Source organism: Capra hircus, chromosome 13, assembly GCF_001704415.2.
Source record: "Capra hircus breed San Clemente chromosome 13, ASM170441v1, whole genome shotgun sequence".
Classification (NCBI taxonomy): domain Eukaryota; kingdom Metazoa; phylum Chordata; class Mammalia; order Artiodactyla; family Bovidae; genus Capra; species Capra hircus.
In genome coordinates this window covers 16,933,494-16,952,014 of record NC_030820.1, presented here as the reverse complement: position 1 = coordinate 16,952,014, position 18,521 = coordinate 16,933,494, and the positions used below count along the sequence as shown (strand labels likewise).

General features: G+C 40.4%; 1 protein-coding gene across 1 annotated transcript in view; it reads left to right on the top strand.

Annotated features, from left to right (window-relative positions):
- The window catches only part of LOC102175218 (ankyrin repeat domain-containing protein 26), a 57,474-nt gene continuing 39,059 nt past the window's right edge, over positions 107 to 18,521 (top strand). Inside the window, 9 exon segments of the mRNA XM_013968507.2 lie at positions 107 to 736; positions 3,285 to 3,399; positions 3,561 to 3,734; positions 9,987 to 10,093; positions 11,642 to 11,779; positions 13,942 to 14,009; positions 15,728 to 15,769; positions 16,838 to 16,871; positions 17,889 to 17,958. Coding sequence (XP_013823961.2) covers positions 507 to 736; positions 3,285 to 3,399; positions 3,561 to 3,734; positions 9,987 to 10,093; positions 11,642 to 11,779; positions 13,942 to 14,009; positions 15,728 to 15,769; positions 16,838 to 16,871; positions 17,889 to 17,958 — 978 coding nt within the window. The 5' untranslated portion in view covers positions 107 to 506.

Genomic DNA, 18,521 nt, shown 5'->3' with positions numbered 1-18,521 from the left:
TCAAGATTGCCTTGTCTATTTGGGGTCTTTTGTTTCCATACACACTGTAAAATTTTTTGTTCTAGTTGTGTGAAAAATGCCATTGGTAATTCGATAGAAATTGCACTGAATCTGTAGATTGCTTTGGATACTATAGTTATTTTGACAGTTACACAGTTATAATGTCACTTTCATTTCTGTATTTATTTCAGTTTCCTCTCTTTCCTCCTTAGTTTAGGTAAGGGTTTATTGATATTGTTTGTTTCTTTCAGGAAATGAACTTATAGATCTTGCATATGAGCACTGGGCAGTCTGGCACGCCAAGCCTCTGTGCACACGGGCAATGTGTTTAGAGGTGTCGCTTAGCAACGATCATTCTGGGATGAAAGATTCCAAACCGTTGAGCTTCCCAACTGGGAGGTTGTGGCGGGACCACTCTGACTTATCTGTAGCGCTTGTGTTGGGTCTAGGGGACTGTGAAGAGCCGAGGGAGAGGTGAGGTGTGTTTAGAGTCCGTAGGCTCTGCGATGAAGAAGATTTTTGGCTTCAGGAGTAAGAAGGGTGTGTCGCCCTTTGGCTCCTCCATCAACCCGGTGAGAGACAGTGGTCATGGAATCAACTTCCAGCCCGGGTACCGCATCCGAGACAAAGACCTCAGAAAGATCCACAAAGCTGCCATTGTGGGGAACGTAGCCAAAGTGGAGCATGTTCTGTTGTTTGGAAAAAATGGCCTGAACGACAGGGACAAGATGAACAGGTAAGCAGGGTGGAAGGGTCTGGCAGAGGTCCCTCCTGTGAGTTTCCCCTCCAAGGCTCCTGGATACCTTCCTGGGATCCAGCCCCCCGCAGACTTTATAAGCGGCAAAAAGCCCTAGCTGGTTTTGGACCCACTTATAATTCCCCTTATAGAGCTTTCCTGATAGTTTTGAAGTCATTTGACTGAATGTCGGTAATCACAGAAATGAAATGAAACATGAATAGCGTCTGTTTTTCCTTTCTTCCTCCTACTTTTTATTTGCATGGGTTAGCATGATGTACTCATGAGTAAAACCTCTCAAGTTATATAGCCTTCAAGAAATCTCCTGAGCCGCCTGGCTCTCCCATTTTTTCTCATGTGATTTATGAAAGCACTTCTTCATGGATCACCTGTTGTGGATCATGGCAGTGGACAGATTTCTGATGTTGTCAATATCTTATTTTTAATGTATACATTTTTTATACCGTAAGGTTATATATTACAGAAAACTGCATAGTGAGCAAAATAATTCCCATGCCAGATCAACTTCTGCATTGAAAATCCTTCAGATACAATTCAATATCCATTTTATGTCAGCGTACACTTAGGTATATGTGTTCTTTGCTGAGGGACCTTAGAAGACAGCTTTGAAGTAGGCAGCTGTGTCCTTGAATAGGAAGGCATGTTCTTAGGATGTATGGTCTTTCTATATTTAAACCAAATCAGTATTTCATGGTTTTAAAGATTTTGGGTTACATATGCTGCCTTTAATTGTTGTGGTGAAATTAAAAGTTTTGTATAGTAGAGGAAGATTTGCCTTTCTAGATATCAAAATGTGCTATAAGTGCCCACAAAGTGTTCATTTATTAACAACTGAAAAGATGGATAAATGAATGGAACAGAATGCCCAAACACCCAAATGCATGTAAAACTTGAAAATGTAGAACTTGAAAATGATGACCTTTCCTGTGAGAAATGATAAACTGTGTGTAGATGGTGGAGAAATAACTTGGTAAAAGAGAAAAGTAACTCGATTTTTATCTCACCAGAAAGTTTCAGATAGAGTATGGATCAAACATTTCAAACATGCACAGTGAGAAAAGTACCAGAATAAAACTCAGATTCCTATTTATACATTTTTTATCTGCTGACAGAGACCTTCTGTTTTTTCTATTTCTACTGTTTCTTAACCTTAATTTTTTTTAATTGGAGAATAATTGCTTTACAATGTTGTGTTGTTTACTGCTGTATAACATTATAAATCAGTTACATATATCCCCCTCCTTGTGAGCATCCCTCCCACCCCAAAGACCTTTCTAAGAATGATTTCAAAAGTAAGAATTCTGGAGTTTCCTGGATTTCGGCACAAAAAAAAAAAAAAAGAAAGAAAAGAAATCTGGATATTGATTTAACATTTTAACAACACAAAAAATTTAAAACTCTGTAGATCAAGCTGTCTATAGGCAAGTTGGATAGCAGACAGGGCTTGTCTTTTTGGCACTAATAGGAATGTGGCACAGATAAAAATGGTTTCTCACTTTCAATTTTTTTTAGAATTTTTTTTGAGGATTGATATTTTCTGACAACTTTCAGCCTTTTCAGAAGTCAAGGGAATCTAGGGAGTTCCTTGGTCGTCCAGTGGTTAAGACTCACTGCTGTGGGCCCAGGGTTCGATACCTGGTGGGGGAACTAAAATCCTGCCAGCTACTGGGATGTATTGTACAACATGGGGAATATAGCAAATATCGTATAATAACTTTAAATGGAGTATGACCTATGAAAATTGTGAATCACTATGTTGGGTACCTGTAATATATAATAATATGTAATATGCATCATCTGTACTTTAATTAAAAAGAAGCAACCTTAGAGAGAAAGACCTTATGGTAATTAGATCAACAGGAAAACTGAGAAATGTGCAAACAAAAATGCTACCAATTATAGTTGCACAGACATTGTGAATTATACGTTTCATTCCAAGGTCAGAGACGTTAAAATGTCAGAAAATGAACGTATTAGAATCGTTGAAGTACAGTGTTGTCTCTAATCCTCAAAATGTGTCTGCAGAGGAGGTGTGATATCCTTTGACTTCACTGAGATGTTGTCCTTGTAAAATAGTACTAATAGTAATAATTATGATTATATCACCTAACAGTTACTGAGCTGTTACCTGTGCCAGGAACGGTTCTAAACCCTTTGCACGGATCTCACTGAAGCATCGCAGTGCTGTCCTGTGAGAGAACTACTTCTCTCTCTCCATTTTGTCGACGAGGAAATTGAGACACAGAGAGGCTGAGCGACAGCCAAGTGACAGAGTGAAAGTCAAATTCAAACCCAAGTTGAGCTGAATCTCAAGGTCATGGTCATTCAATTCAAGTAAATTGTTCTTTCATTACTGTGTTAAGAAGAGCTAATGCTAACATTAGCTAATGCTTTCTCCAGAAGGAAACGAAATATTTGTTTTAGAGCGATAGGAATAGCATGCTACTGAATGTCTCAATCACAGGAACAATTGTTTGTTTGGAAACAGTAACACTACAGTTTCCTAAAACTCCTCTTGCTTTCATAGGACTGCGCTCCACTTGGCCTGTGCCAATGGCCATTCAGCGGTGGTCACTCTCCTCCTGGAGAGAAAATGCCTGCTTAACCTCTGTGATAATGAAAACAGGACCGCGCTGATGAAGGTATGGGGCAGTGAACCGTGTCCACACGAGGTGGATGTGATTTAACTACTGAGACTAAAGTGAATTCATCTCATTTAGATATAGCAAACCGGTGAAGCTTATGGACCGTTTACTTTGAATTCCTAGAATTTACACTCTGTTTCTTGGCACAACACTGACAGGCCATAGAATGCCAAGAAGAGGAGTGTGCGACTCTTCTGCTGGAGCATGGTGCCGACCCAAATGTCATGGATGTCAGTGGGAACACCGCTCTTCACTATGCTGTCTTTTGCCAGAATATATCACTCGCAGCAAAGCTGCTTTCCTACGATGCCAATATAGAAGCCAGGAACAAGGTATATCTCAACCAACTTTATTTACAAAATATTTGCAAAGCATTTTTTTAAACTAGAAGTGTTTTATTTCTAAGTATGTAAATAGGTAAACTGAATAGTGTCCATCAAGCGCTGTTATCATGGGAACAATTCCAAAGCCGCTGCAGGGGGTGGGGAAAGATGTTGGAGCCCACAGAGAGGGCAAAGCTCTGTCTCCCAGCCAGAAGGAAGATTTCCCATCAGAACGTGCCCGGGAGTGGGTGGTAGGCGCAGAGCCCACAAATGGTGAAGGCCTTGGGGGAGTGAAGCGATGTGAGGAGTGGCTGCTTCCAGGGGCTCAGGGAATGTGTGGGTGCCCCTTTGGATGGGTGGGAGGAGGAAGGAGACCCAGTGCCCATGATGGGGAGCAGGGTGAGTGCAAGTGGGCCTGGGAGGCAGCAGGCCTGGAGCCCTGAGCCCTCCAGGACCCCGGTTCTGAGATCTGGCCAAGAGGGTCAGGTCATGTTTGACTCCCAGCAAGGGCGTTCACTTGTGCTGGTGACCACTTGGTTTGCGATGTACACCTCGGGGTCTCCCGCGCTCAGCCCTGGGGAGCTGCTTGGTGGGGCTGCATCTGTGTGTGTGGAGCTGGTGATGGCGAAGCCGCCCCTCCTCCTCTTTCTCCAGGACACACGTGACGTCCTGCAGCTGCAGCCCCACCAGGAACTCCCTCCACTCTCACAGGTGGGCTCAGTTTCCTGTGTTTGGAAGCTGCAGCCTTCCCTGAGAGAAAGTATTTTGAAAGAACCAAATTGTCTAAGATTTCACTTTACACATATTTCTGAAGAGGTATTAGAGAGCAAAGCGTTCATTCATGTGTTTATGGCAGATATTTGTGGTAACACTGCACTTGTTAAAGGCAGAACTTTTCCCAAATATATTCCCCCACTTAAGTTGGGTTTTTTTCCCTAATTAGTCTAAAGTAACACAGTGGAACAAAATTTCCCTCTGAAGTAGACTTTGTCTTAAAACATAACAAAAGCGTTTTACAACATAATAGAAATCTTGCTGCTGTTAACAAATTCCCATTTTATGAAAAATGACTTATATAAACATGATTTCTCTCTCATAGCCTAAGTCTTAAGAGGGTTAAAGGAAAGGAAAAGAGCAAGCAAGTGAAAAATGCAGGTGAAGTTGGAACTTTGGCAGTTGGGAAATACCAAGAAGAGGATTTATTTCTTTTAATATTTATTTATTTGGCTGTGCTGGGCTTAGTTTCAGCATGCAGGATCTAGTTTCCTGACCAGGGCTCGAACCCAGGCCCTCTTTCCTGGGAGCACTGAGACCCATCCACTGCACCACCATGGAATTCCGAGGTTTTAGTTTTTGCTTTTTATTCCCTTCAGTTTATATATTTCTGTAAGGTGCTTTTCAGTTTTCAGGGATAATAGCTGTTATTTTAAGAAAGAGAGGGAGTGAATTGTAAATTTGCCTAGATACCAGTTTTAGGAAGACTCTGAGGAAATCAGACTGGCAGTGAACAGGTGGCAGTTAAGTGGGAAATGAGAGAGAAGAACAAATAATTAACATCTTATCCTATTCTGGCAGAAACAGCCATTTAGATAAGAGTCTAGAGTCTGCTCTCCAATCTAGAATGTCTTGATGGAAAGTAAGGGGTCTATAAATAACGAGATCAGGTTGCCTTTTGAGTTTACCAGTCCCTGTTCTAACCCTGTTTACTGAGGAAAATGAAAGAATTTCCAGTTTTGATGACTCTTACCTCTTACACTTTTCTTTTTTTTCAAATCCTCAAGTAATAGAAGGAACTGGCCTTGTGGGTAAGAGAGATGAGACTGGTGTGGTTACTGCACTTATTCTTGCTAGATTGTGCCAGTGAACTGCAATCACTTGGGAAAACGTATTTAAAAAAATTTATAAGCCTAGGCTGTTCTCTGAAGATTTTGGCTGAATAGATCAAGGAAGGCTTGGACGTGTGTATTTAGAATTATTTCCTTGAGATTCTGATACAGTCCTTGATGAAAAACTATGGAGTGAATAAGTGTAATTTCTAAATGCACCTATCTGAAAGAAAAGTAATCTCTAAAGAGTTGGAGTTTGATAAATGCTAGGTACTTCCATCAGCTCCCTCCTTTCCAACAATATTAGCCTTGACTTTTTCTCTGCCCCTGTGATTGAGAAGTTAAAAAAATATTATTGGAAATATCTGTTGGCTTGAACAATAACTCCTTTTCCTTCCAACCACTAATCATTCAGTGGCACTCCAGAAGTCCTTAGAGATTTGCTCATGGCGAAGTCACTTCATCTGTAGAATCTGAGCCTTTAAGGATTTTGCACCTTCTCTTATGATCATTAGGTCATTAGGTCAACGGATGTTTGTTAGCAACAGGGTTTTCCTGACTGCGGTAATAATAACTCATGAGCCTTTTTTGGTGTCATCTGCAGGACAGACTCTTGCAGTGTGTCTGTTAGATTTGCTGACCCCTGGCATAAGCAGATGAGAGCTTTAAAATCCATGAAGTTAATAACAGTACAGATGGGAATTGTTTTAATAATTTAGTTTCAGCAGTCTTAGGACCTCATTATCCATTTGATTAACAATCTAGAAGAATTCTGGAGACAGATTGTAGTTTCAGCAGGCAGTGGAAACATTCTTCATGTGTGAGTTATGAGTCTTTTTAAAAGAATTTATTTTTAATTGAGTTATGAGTCTTAATAGCCATATTTATTACATATTAGGACCCATGTTTTTTGTGAAACATATGCTACTAAAGAAAGGAAAGGTTTCACATACAAGTATTTGCTTTATATCCACCTGTTTGGAAACAGTCAACGTGAAACCACAAGTCGGCCATAGACCAGACGTGGCCCTTGGGTATGTTTCGTTTAGTTGACACACTGAGTCAGCATTTAAAATATAGGAGACTCATGCAGAAGTCTGCAGTTCAGGCTTCTCCAAAAGCCAAATCTGATCCCCTTGCCCATCCTACTCTTTGGTCAGCGTGCAGGGCCACCCCTTTGATATGGGGCATGTGTTCTTGGGTTTACTGGCCTCACCTGGCTTTTTCACTTACACAGTTCACCAGCTTTTCCTCCATAAGCATTTGAGTTTCCAAGTTTTGTTTTATAGTTTATTTTGATAAATATTTCAAGGTTTTAAAGACAATCTTAAGTAGTCATTGATTTCATATTTTGAAAGGATCTCTTAAGAATGGGATTGAATTTTTCAAATTAGAATTTTTAAGTTGATTGTGGTGGTTTCTCACCGAATAATTCTCAGAAACACACAAGATTATGAGAGAGAGAGCAGGGAGAGCTTACAGAAGAGCAACTGCCCAAGAAAATGCTGAGCGTATTTTTATTGGTAACTTATCTTGTAATCTTTAACTAAGAGCAGTAAAGCAAGACAAAGACCAGAATTTGGGGACTGTGGAAGCTTCCTCCTGGAGGTCTGGAGGTAATCACATGAGAGTCATCAAGAAAAGTCTTTGAAGATAAGGTGGGGGTGGGGTCATTTTGCATGCAGATAGCATCTGGCTAATGCTGACCTGTCTTAAGAGGGGGTGAGTCTGGGAAGAGCAAGCAAGGAGGAGAGAATGAGTAAGATTAAATTCCAGGAGACATTTCTGAGAAAGCAGTAAAACATGGTTCCCACATTTGGTTTTTTGAAAGAAAAAAAAAAGTTTTCTGTCCGCATGTTCATATAGACAATAATATTCCCACTGGACTGTCTGTAAACCTTACGAGTTTACTCATGGTCGTCCTTGGATAGGTTATGCATGCTACAGTTCAATTCAGTTCAGTCACTCAGTCGTATCTGCCTCTTAGCGAGCCCATGATTCGCAGCACGCCAGGCCTCCCTGTCCATCACCATCTCCCGGAGTTCACTCAGACTCACGTCCATCGAGTCAGTGATGCCATCCAGCCATCTCATCCTCTGACTTCCCCTTCTCCTCCTGCCCCCAATCCCTCCCAACATCAGAGTCTTTTCCAATGAGTCAACTCTTCGCATGAGGTGGCTAAAGTACTGGAGTTTCAGCTTTAGCATCATTCCTTCCAAAGAAATCCCAGGGCTGATCTCCTTCAGGATGGACTGGTTGGCTCTCCTTGCCGTCCAAGGGACTCTCAAGAGTCTTCTCCAACACCACAGTTCAAACGCATCAATTCTTCGGCGCTCAGCCTTCTTCATAGTCCAACTCTCACATCCATACATGACTACTGGAAAAACCATAGCCTTGACTAGATGGACCTTAGTCGGCAAAGTAATGTCGCTGCTTTTGAATATGCTATCTAGGTTGGTCATAACTTTTCTTCCAAGGAGTAAGCGTCTTTTAATTTCATGGCTTCAATCAGCATCTGCAGTGATTTTCGAGCCCCCAAAAATAAAGTCTGACACCCTTTCCACTGTTTCCCCATTTATTTCCCATGAAGTGATGGGACTAGATGCCATGATCTTCGTTTTCTGAATGTTGAGCTTTAGGCCAACTTTTTCACTCTCCGCTTTCACTTTCATCAAGAGGCTTTTTAGTTCCTCTTCACTTTCTGCCATAAGGGTGGTGTCATCTGCATATCTGAGGTTATTGATATTTCTCCCGGCAATCTTGATTCCAGCTTGTGCTTCTTCCAGTCCAGCGTTTCTCATGATGTACTCTGCATATAAGTTAAATGAGCAGGGTGACAATATACAGCCTTGACGTACTCCTTTTCCTATTTGGAACCAGTCTGTCGTTCCATGTCCAGTTCTAACTGTTGCTTCTTGACCTGCATATCGGTTTCTCAAGAGACAGGTCAGGTGATCTGGTATTCGCATCTCTTTCAGAATTTTCCACAGTTTATTATGATCCACAGTCAAAGGCTTTGGCATAGTCAAGAAAGCAGAAATAGATGTTTTTCTGGAACTCTCTTGCTTTTTCGATGATCCAGCGGATGTTGGCAATTTGATCTCTGGTTCCTCTGCCTATTCTAAAACCAGCTTGAACATCAGGAAATTCACGGTTCATGTATTGCGGAAACCTGGCTTGGAGAATTTTGAGCATTACTTTACCAGCGTGTGAGATGAGTGCAACTGAGCATTCTTTGGCATTGCCTTTCTTTGGAATTGGAATGAAAACTGACCTTTTCCAGTCCTGTGGCCACTGCCGAGTTTTCCAAATTTGCTGGCATATTGAGTGCAGCACTTTCACAGCATCATCTTTCAGGATTTGAAATAGCTCAACTGAAATTCCATCACCTCCACTAGCTTTGTTCGTAGCGATGCTTTCCAAGGCCCACTTGACTTGACATTCCAGGATGTCTGGCTCTAGATGAGTGATCACATCATCATGATTATCTGGGTCGTGAAGATCTTTTTTGTACAGTTCTTCTGTGTATTCTTGCCACCTCTTCTTAATCTCTTCTGCTTCTGTTAGGTCCATACCATTTCTGTCCTTTATCAAGCCCATCTTTGCATGAAATGTTCCCTTGGTATCTCTAATTTTCTTGAAGAGATTTCTAGTCTTTCCCATTCTGTTCTTTTCCTCTATTTCTTTGCATTGATCACTGAAGAAGGCTTTCTTATCTCTCCTTGCTATTCTCTGGAACTCTGCATTCAGATGCTTATATCTTTCCTTTTCTCCTTTGCTTTTCGCCTCTCTTCTTTTCACAGCTATTTGTAAGGCCTCCTCAGACAGCCATTTTGCTTGTTTGCATTTCTTTTCCATGGGGATGGTCTTGATCCCTGTCTCCTGTACAATGTGACGAACCTCATTCCATAGTTCATCAGGCACTCTATCTATCAGATCTAGGCCCTTAAATCTATTTCTCTATTTCTCCACTGTATAATCATAAGGGATTTGATTCTCCAGGCAAGAATACTGGAGTGGGTTGCCATTTCCTTCTCCAGGGAATCTTCCCAACCCAGGGATCGAACCCAGGTCTCCCTCATTGGAAGCAGACGCTTTCACCTCTGAGCCACCAGGGAAGCCCCTATGCGTGCTACAGATAATATATATTTCTGCCTCAGCATTGTTCCTAAAATATGCAGGTGATTTAGTAGCTAAATGAAACCCAGACTCCCTGCATTGGGAGCTCAAGTCTTAGCCACTGGACCACTAGCGAAGGCCCAGAGGAGGAGCATATTAAAGAGAAAGAAGGTGGACAGGGGGATGAGGAGGGGGCTCCCTTTTATTTACCTTCTGGGTTATATGTTTCAGTTCAGAGAATCTATTGCACGATTTTAATTTCAGTTTAAAAATAGGTTAACTGTATACATTAGAAATGGTTTTCCCTGTTTTACAGAATAACCTCACACCGCTGTTACTTGCTATAATTGAAAAGAGAGAACAAATGGTGGAGTTTTTAGTAAAAAAAGGAGCAAATACACATGCGGTTGGTAACTTGAAAAGGTACAGTTGTTCTTTTTCTTTTTAAAAACCTTAGTGCTGTTCTAGGGTGGTAATACCAAGATTAAATGAATAAGAGGATTTGTTTGTGATCAACACATCATCACTTAGGTAGAAAATCAATTTTTCTGACTGGGAATTATGAAGAACAGTATATAGCAGGAATATATAGCAGGATTCATATTCCTTTATAATATTGACTAATGTCATATGCAACCTGTCTTTTTTGTTTTTTGGTCCATCTTATAGTAGCTGAGGGATTTCATATTAGTTTTATTAGCTTTATAAAATATTGATTCTGCTTTTTAGTTTACCTTATGACAGTATTGAATTTCTTAATTCTTTTAAATAATTCTTTAACCTCTACTTTGTATATATATATATTTTTAAAAGATGCATACTACACATATAGGACTTGATTTTGTCTTTTGGATAACTCTTTGCATTAAATTACTTTCTTTGAAGAATGCTGATGTTATTAGTTTGCAAAAGAGTCAGATACAACTTCACAACTAAACAACAACAGCAACGAAAAAGTCATTATTAATCACTGTCACCAGATCCTGTGGGCTCATCAGTTTTTATCCTTTTTCATTTCTAGTACATTTTGATGTTTTCATTTTTAATGCAACTAAAAGGAAGAAAGACAGCTTTAACTGGATAAACAGTTCCTTTAACAAAGAGAAGTCAGAGGTAGATGGTACAGATGAAAATGATGGGCTTTAGATTCAGACTGGGTTCAATTCCTAGCTTTCCTGCCTGTTAGGGGTATGACCCTAACATTACTTATCATTGGGCACATTACTTATCATCAGCAAATAAGTTTCCTAGTATAAAAAGCGAATAGTAATGCATCTTTCAAAGTTGGCTATGTGTAAGAAAGATTTTATATATAGTTTTTTCATTTAGTGCCTAGCACATGCTTGTCAACATCATTAACTGCCACCATAACTGTTTTTATTCCCATTATTGTTAATATTTTTGTTTTAAACCTGCAAGTAGCCTTTCCTTAACCCAACCTCCAGCTGACTTTGAAGCCTAATATGTCAGACTAAGGAGGAAATGGGGAATTCATCCCTTAAATAGTCACCTGGCTCAGATAAGTGACCTCAACATTGTTTTTTGTCCATCAAGGACTTTATTATTAAAAAAAAAAAAACATTTATTTATTTATTTATTTGGCTGTGTGGGGTCCTAATTGTGGGGACTCTTAGTTGCAGCATGTGGGATCAAGTTCCCTGACCAGAGGTGGAACCTGGGCCCCCTGCATTAGGAACATGGAGTCTTAGCCACTGGCCCACAAGGGAAGTCCCCATCAGGGACTTTTGAAATAGTAACTGCTGCTGTGTGCCATCCCAGTGGGACAGGAGGCCTTTCTTCCATCCCTTCATTTTAACCTTGGAGGTAATTTACAAAGATGAACACGAGCCTGTAAATTGTCAGTTCTCCATGGAAAGGCAAGATGTTAACTTGGTAAAGCGTATCAAATTAGTTGTTTAAGTAAGTTAAACTCAACTTCCTGGGGCTGAAGTCATCTCTCTGTTGTTTCAGAACAGCCCTCATGCTTGCTGTCAGTTATGGATTAGCAAATGTAGTTGGTCTTCTTCTTCAGCAAGGTGTTGACATCTTTTCTCAAGATGTTTTTGGATGGACTGCAGAAGACTATGCTATTATTAGTGGCTTTACTATGTAAGTGTTCCCATTAAAACGCCAGTTATCACTAAACTGCAGCCAAAAATAATTTTAACTGTTACAATACCTGACCAGTGAGAGCTCCAGTTTGGTGCAGGCAGTGTGGGAATGGGGGTGAGATGTTCCCCCTCATCAGCTGAAAGCCAAGCAAAGGCCGATTAGTTACATGTGGCCGTGGGTTCGGGATTCTTTATCTCAGGACATGTAGACCTTGATCCTTAGAGAGCCTAACATTAGCCATTTCATTCCCTGTGTAACCTCTCTGTATGGGGTACAAATAGTGTCACAGTTGTGATATTTCTAACTAGTTATTTGGGTCCTGAAATATTCAGTTCAGCAGCAAATCCTCTGTTTTCCCTTGAGGACTTGCCTCTCTATATGCTGCTCCTGCTTGTATTTTCCAGGAACCCCGCGGATTCCCTAAGATCAATGAGATAGTCCTCTTCCACACGTCATTTGGAGGGAAAAAAATAATTCATTCTCATCATTCTGTTGCTTATATTGATTCTGCTGCCGTAGCACTGCTACTACAACTAGTCTTGACAGGGTCTCCTTGGCAGCTGGATCTGGAGTCTGGATATGGCTCTATAAAGACCTTTAATATAATCATTTTAAAAGAAAAAAAAGGAAGAAACTCGTCCTTCAGTTGGCTTACAATTGACCTTTACTCCCAGGCTGCCCCTGCGGGTCCAGCTTCCCCAGTCTTCATGGTGATGCACACATCAACTTCAGAGTCACAGCTTCTTTGTTCTCATGTGTATGCTTGTAGCTCAAGTCACTGTTGCAAAGCGCCAGCACCCAGTTCTGGCAGCTGGGCCTCCTAGCTTCCCCCCCACACTCAGAAGCCTTATGTGGAGCCCACATGTAAGCCTAGATCTTCACGTTGAGGTGCGGTTGAGGCTCTTATTTATCTTTTCTGCTAGCAGATTTCAGTGGGGACCATTTTAGGCTGTCAGAGAGGTTCAAGTCCTCCTGCAGGGATTGAGCAGACTTCCTTTTCTCCTTGGTTTCTAGACCTGAACCTCAAGGTGGCTTTCTGTCCTGTGGGGGCACCTTTTCTTAGGTCATAGGCTTCCCGTCATCCTCCCTAGGGTAGTGGGTGCTGGCTTGCTTGAGATTCCTAAATTACGGTTGGCCCTTCGTGGGATCTGTTTCCTGTAACAATGAAAACCTTCCAAAGGATTTATATCTGCCCCCACCTTAAATGTTTTCAGAGTCTGCCTCATAAGGAACCCATTCACCAGAAATCCCTAAATCTCAAGTAAGATAGTTGAATTCAGAGAGGTAAGCCCTGTCTAGGACTTGCCAGTGTCTACTGTAGGAGTAGGAATATATCTTCCAAGTGAATTGGAGACAATCATGGAGATTAAGCATCATGGTCAGAAAGATCTGCTGGTGCAGAGTTTGAGTAGGTAGAGAAGGAAGGGTAGTGGGTCCAGGCCAGGTCTGGATTATGGTTAGCTCTTGGTGGGATTAGCTGCAATGATGGAGGCTAATTATGTTATCTAATGTAGTGAGTTCATATTTTATAAATAAATTAAGGTACACATTATATAAGAGCTGAGATTCCCTCAATTACAGACCACAAAGAATAGCTAATCACCAGAATTAATAACAGTTTCGTGCAACCCTTGAATGTTAAACGTATGAAATAAACACACATTGGGTTTTACTTGGAATTCCAAAGTAGTTCCAGCAATAAAGTTCAAGAACAAATTATTCCAATTTTTGACTGTTTCTCCAAGCATTTGGGGGGCATATTAGCTCATTAAATCTTCTTAATCCCCTTGTGAAATAAGGCAGTAAGATCCCAGTTGTATAGAGGAAGACTTTGAAGTGAAGAGAAGCAACTTAACTAGGAGCAAAGAGCAGCTGGTTACAGAGCTAGGATTTCCAAGTTCAAGAGAGTTTTCATATGCCAGGCTAAATCTAGTTAATTAACGGAGCTATACTGCCGTCAGTTCATGACTACTTGATCTTCCTTTTCTTTCTCCTTCAAATACATGCTAAATAAAAGTTTGTAAAACTTAGAAACTTAAAATGTATGGGACAATTGAAGTTTTGATACTATCTCTGACCTTGTCTGATATGATTAAGAATTTGATAGTTGTTTTTCATATTAGTGTTAAAATATTATTTATTACATTTTTAATGCATAGCATTCGCCAAATGATTTCTGAATATAAAGAAGAGAGACCTAAAACTCCTCTTGAAAATAGCAAGCCAGGTATGTCATCTGCTAAAGAGTTACTCTTGGTGATTCTACCATAGAAAAAGTAGGAGTGAGGAAGTTTCAATAATGCAAGAACTATGAAAAAGTTAGTGTAAATTGCATGTGTATTCCGGAGAAGGCAATGGCACCCCACTCCAGTACTTTTGCCTGGAAAATCCCATGGATGGAGGAGCCTGGTAGGCTGCAGTCCATGGGGTCGCGAGGAATCAGACACGACTGAGCAACTTCACTTTCCCTTTTCACTTTCATGCATTGGAGAAGGAAATGGCAACCCACTCCAGGGTTCTTGCCTGCAGGATCCCAGGGATGGGGGAGCCTGGTGGGCAGCCGTGTATGGGGTCGCACAGAGTTGGACACAACTGAAGCAACTGAGCAGCAGCTGAGCAGCAGCAGCAGCATGTGTATTTTATTTTTTAAATTAATTTCTTAATAGTCTAGTATTCAGAATTGTTTAAGAAGTTAATTGTTGGTAATTTAAAATCAGAGACAGTATTGTCTGAAAAGAAATTCACGTATTTAATATGGCCCTACATTAGATCTTTGTATAAATAAGAAAAAAAAATTTTAAGTTAGTATGATGTATATTTCATCTATAATCATATTATAGCAAATTAGACTTCTTATAAAAGTGAACTTTAACTTTTACAAATGGTTTACATTTAGTGAATGAATAGTTATTAGTTACTGTGTAGTGATTAGTCTCACTAAAAAAGTTACCATCATTAAAACTGGGAACCTCAATAATCCCTTCCTGGTAGGCTAAGAAATGATAAACAATAAGAACGGCAAAGCTGAGCCAGTGTGCAGCATGGCAGTGAGAGATTATTTTTGAAAGATACTTACCAATAGTACAGAAGGCAGAAAAGCAATGCCTGGTTGAAAACCAGTTATTTTGCCTATTGTTGTACCAACAAGGTTTCTGTTACCAACTTCATTCCTTACAGATCCAGAAAGAGTGAGATAGGTTGACTTCATTAGGACCAAATGTTTACTTCTGTGTTGGATAATTGTCATGACAGTATAGTTTTGAAAGAACAAGGTGTTCTCTTGCCATCAGTTAAAAGATTATCATAATAGATATTCAAATAGATGAACTTGGGACCCTACAGTTTCTAATAAAAGCACTAAGAATGCTTCACATTGACAAAAACAGTGTTAGGTCCCCTCCTGGTGGCGCTTAGCACATTGAACAAGCTGTCTGAGGACACCTTCACCTTCGTAAACCTCTGTCTAATCGAAGGGAGGCTCAGTGGTCAGTAACGAATCTGCCTGCCATTGCAGGAGTTATGGGCTCGATCCGTGGGTCGGGAATATCCCCTGGAAAAGGAAATGGCAACCCACTGCAGTATCCTTGCCTGGGAAATCCCATGGACAGAAGAGCTTGGTGAGCTGTAGTCCATGGGGGTCACAAGAGTTGGGTGCGGCTTGGTGACGAAACATACAGTTCCATCAAAGAACTGTAGGCTGGTTTAATATGTCAGAGGAGATACAGAAATGACATAGAGTCTTGGTTTTCAACGTGCTCAGAATAGAATAGAGTTGTCCCTGGCTACTTTCTGTATTTTTCTAAACAAAATTTTCAAAGAAAACATGCTTATTTATTTGTTCATTTGTTCACTAAACAGATAACTGTCAAATGTCTTTTATGTACTAAGCATTGTTTTGATGTCACAGAGTGCAAACATGTAAAAATCACTGCCCCTGCCCTCCAGGCACGAGCTACCAGGACTCCTCTCCCCGTGAAGTCATTGCACGTGAGTCATCCCTCCAGCATCAGATCAAGACGACACGGGTGAAATGTTGTTCAAGAGCACCAGAGTCCATCACCGCCTCCTTCCTTCCATCCCTCCCCTTGTTCATCAGCTTCGGATCTGATGATGTATGCCTTCCAACCTGAAGAAGCATGATTTCTGTCAACATTTGCCATATAATGGGGAGGATTGATATAATGATACCCCTCCCTAGTACACAGGACTGTTTGGACCATCCTGCTCTGTGTGGTTCAGATACTCTTGAGCAGTGGAAGGATATAGTCTCAAGAGATTCTTTTTAAATATATTAGTGTATGTGCGTGTATATATATATATATATATATATATCTACATACATATATATATTTAAAACTTTTTTTAAAAGTTCAGCTTATGTGTGCCCTACTGCCTGCTCACCACTACAAGTCTAGTCCCCATCCTCACCACCCAGTTGACCCCCTTTACCCATTTGCCCTCCCCCACCTTCCTTTCAAGAGATTATTCTTTCTAAATCTGGAATCGCTACATCTTTCATACTTCTCTTGCATCTGGAAAGAGGGCCAGGAAGACTTTGTTTCCTGTGTTTTACCACGCTCTGAAGTTCAGTGCCTGTAGACCAAGCTTCCCTGTGAGAGGGCGTTTTCATCCTGAACTGAAGAGCCAGAGAAGTTGTGTTGTGTCCCAGAAAGACACCTGTAGGCTCTGTTCACTGCTCCAGGCAATGGGAGTCCAGAAATACTGTGCTGTTTAAGCGTGCTATTGTCAGTTTATAGTACTGATTCTATTAATGGTATAGTATAACTTTGTGTCAGTCTTCTAGAGTTTGGTTAGGAGTATGGTCACTGTAAACAGCCCTTCTTTCTTCTTTTTTTTGTTTTGCATTTGATGATATAAAGGAGAGGAGTGATTCTTAGGCATTAATGGCCTGCGAGTATAGTACAATCACTGTTCCCTCTAGTGTGGTCTCCAGGTCTCCAAAGGAATACTTTTAAGCAGAGCATCATTCTTGAGGTTTTAATATTCTATACTTTTCTTTTGTTAATTTAAATGTCTTACTTTTTTCTTTAATAGTGGATGAGAATTCTGAAGAAGACTCTTTAAGCAGGTAGGATTTTATGGATGTTTTTAAATTGTATGTTTAAGTAAGGGAACACGGGGAAGAGAAACTAATGTTTGTTGAACGTTCTCCTCTGGGTTAGACACTGCATTACGTGCTTAACATTTGTGACCTCACTGAGTCATCACAGCAGCTTTGTAAAGTAGCTGTGTCCTACTTTTACTTAATTAGCCACCTGTGGTTCAGAGGTTGATGAATTGACCCGTGATTCCATGGTTAAAATGAGTTGACCTGTGGTTTGACAGCTGGCCTGCCTGTTTCCCATGCCCACTCTTGTGTCCCTCAGCAAAGATTGAGAAGTACCCACGTAGCATATAAACTAAAGATATAATGTAGTTCTTTGACTTGTGTCCATTTTAAGTTTTAGACATTGTGGGGAACTCCTGTACTCCCTTTAGAGTAAAGGGGAGAAGTGGGGCCTTCTCAATAAGTGTTTCCCCTACTGAAGAACCAAGACTGCCATTTTTGATGGACACAGGTTAGTCTCTGAACCAGGGACAGACAATGGAGACGGAGTAGCATATCCTTCCACTTTAAGTCATCAGGTTTATTCCAGTTTGGGGAAACTAACGTTATGTCAGTCCATCAGTTGGATTTTAGGGTCACCGATTAGGACTTGGTGAAATCAAATTATTTTCAGGCTCTGCCAGTATATTGGCTGTCACTCTTTGTTAAGGAAACTAAGAATGAGCCTTAACTAGATATTTCATAGATTGGGAAAGATAGAAGCAGAAACAGGTATAACTAAAGACTGTTTTGGAGACTTCCCTTTGGTGCAGTGGTTAAGACGGTTAGTAAGACTTCTCCTTCCAATGCAGGGGGTGTGGGTTCAATCCCTGGTTGGGGGAGCTAAGATCCCACATGCCTTGGGACCAAAAAGCCAAAATACAAAACAGAACCAACATGGCAACAAATTCAATGAAGACTTTAAAAATGGTCCACATCAAAATATGTTTTTTTAAAAAATGTTTTCACTCATTGTTGTTGTCTGTTTTTGCTGTAAAGGTTTTCCAGCAAACCTGGTGATGATTTATGGCTTATATCAAATGATGAAGGCTTAGATTTTGAAACCAAGGTAAAGTGTTCTGTTGTGAAATTAGTTTTTGTGCTCTGAATTTAGTTTCATGTAGCATTTACTCTTTAAAATTCAGCAGTGGTGTCCCTCTCACTGTTTTATGTTTGCAGTGGAAAATTGGTCAGAGCAAACTATTTTATAAACATATGACTAGTTGATTTTTTTTTTTTTTTTTTACTTTGGTAAATACGGAAGGTGGAGTGAAGGAAAAAATGGGCTGAAAAATACATAGTGACAGAAAAATTGTATCGGGAAAAGCTTTCCCACAGTGGAGGAAATAAGAAATTTGGTCAAGGATAAAGAGTCTTACTGTGAATTTTAAACCATAAGGACATGACTTATGTAATACTCATAATGATATCTTTACTGGACATTGTAATGACCGTGGAATCTTCCTGGAGCCTTTCAGTTCCAAAACTATATAGCCTATATCACCTAGTTTCCGACCCCCACCCCCGGACACTTGGTTTTTTAGAGTTGTTAAGAGGGTAGTTTTCTTAAATTTTTTTTTTTCTCTTTTCTGTTTTGGCTCTGCATTAAGACTAAAATAATTGTTGATATGA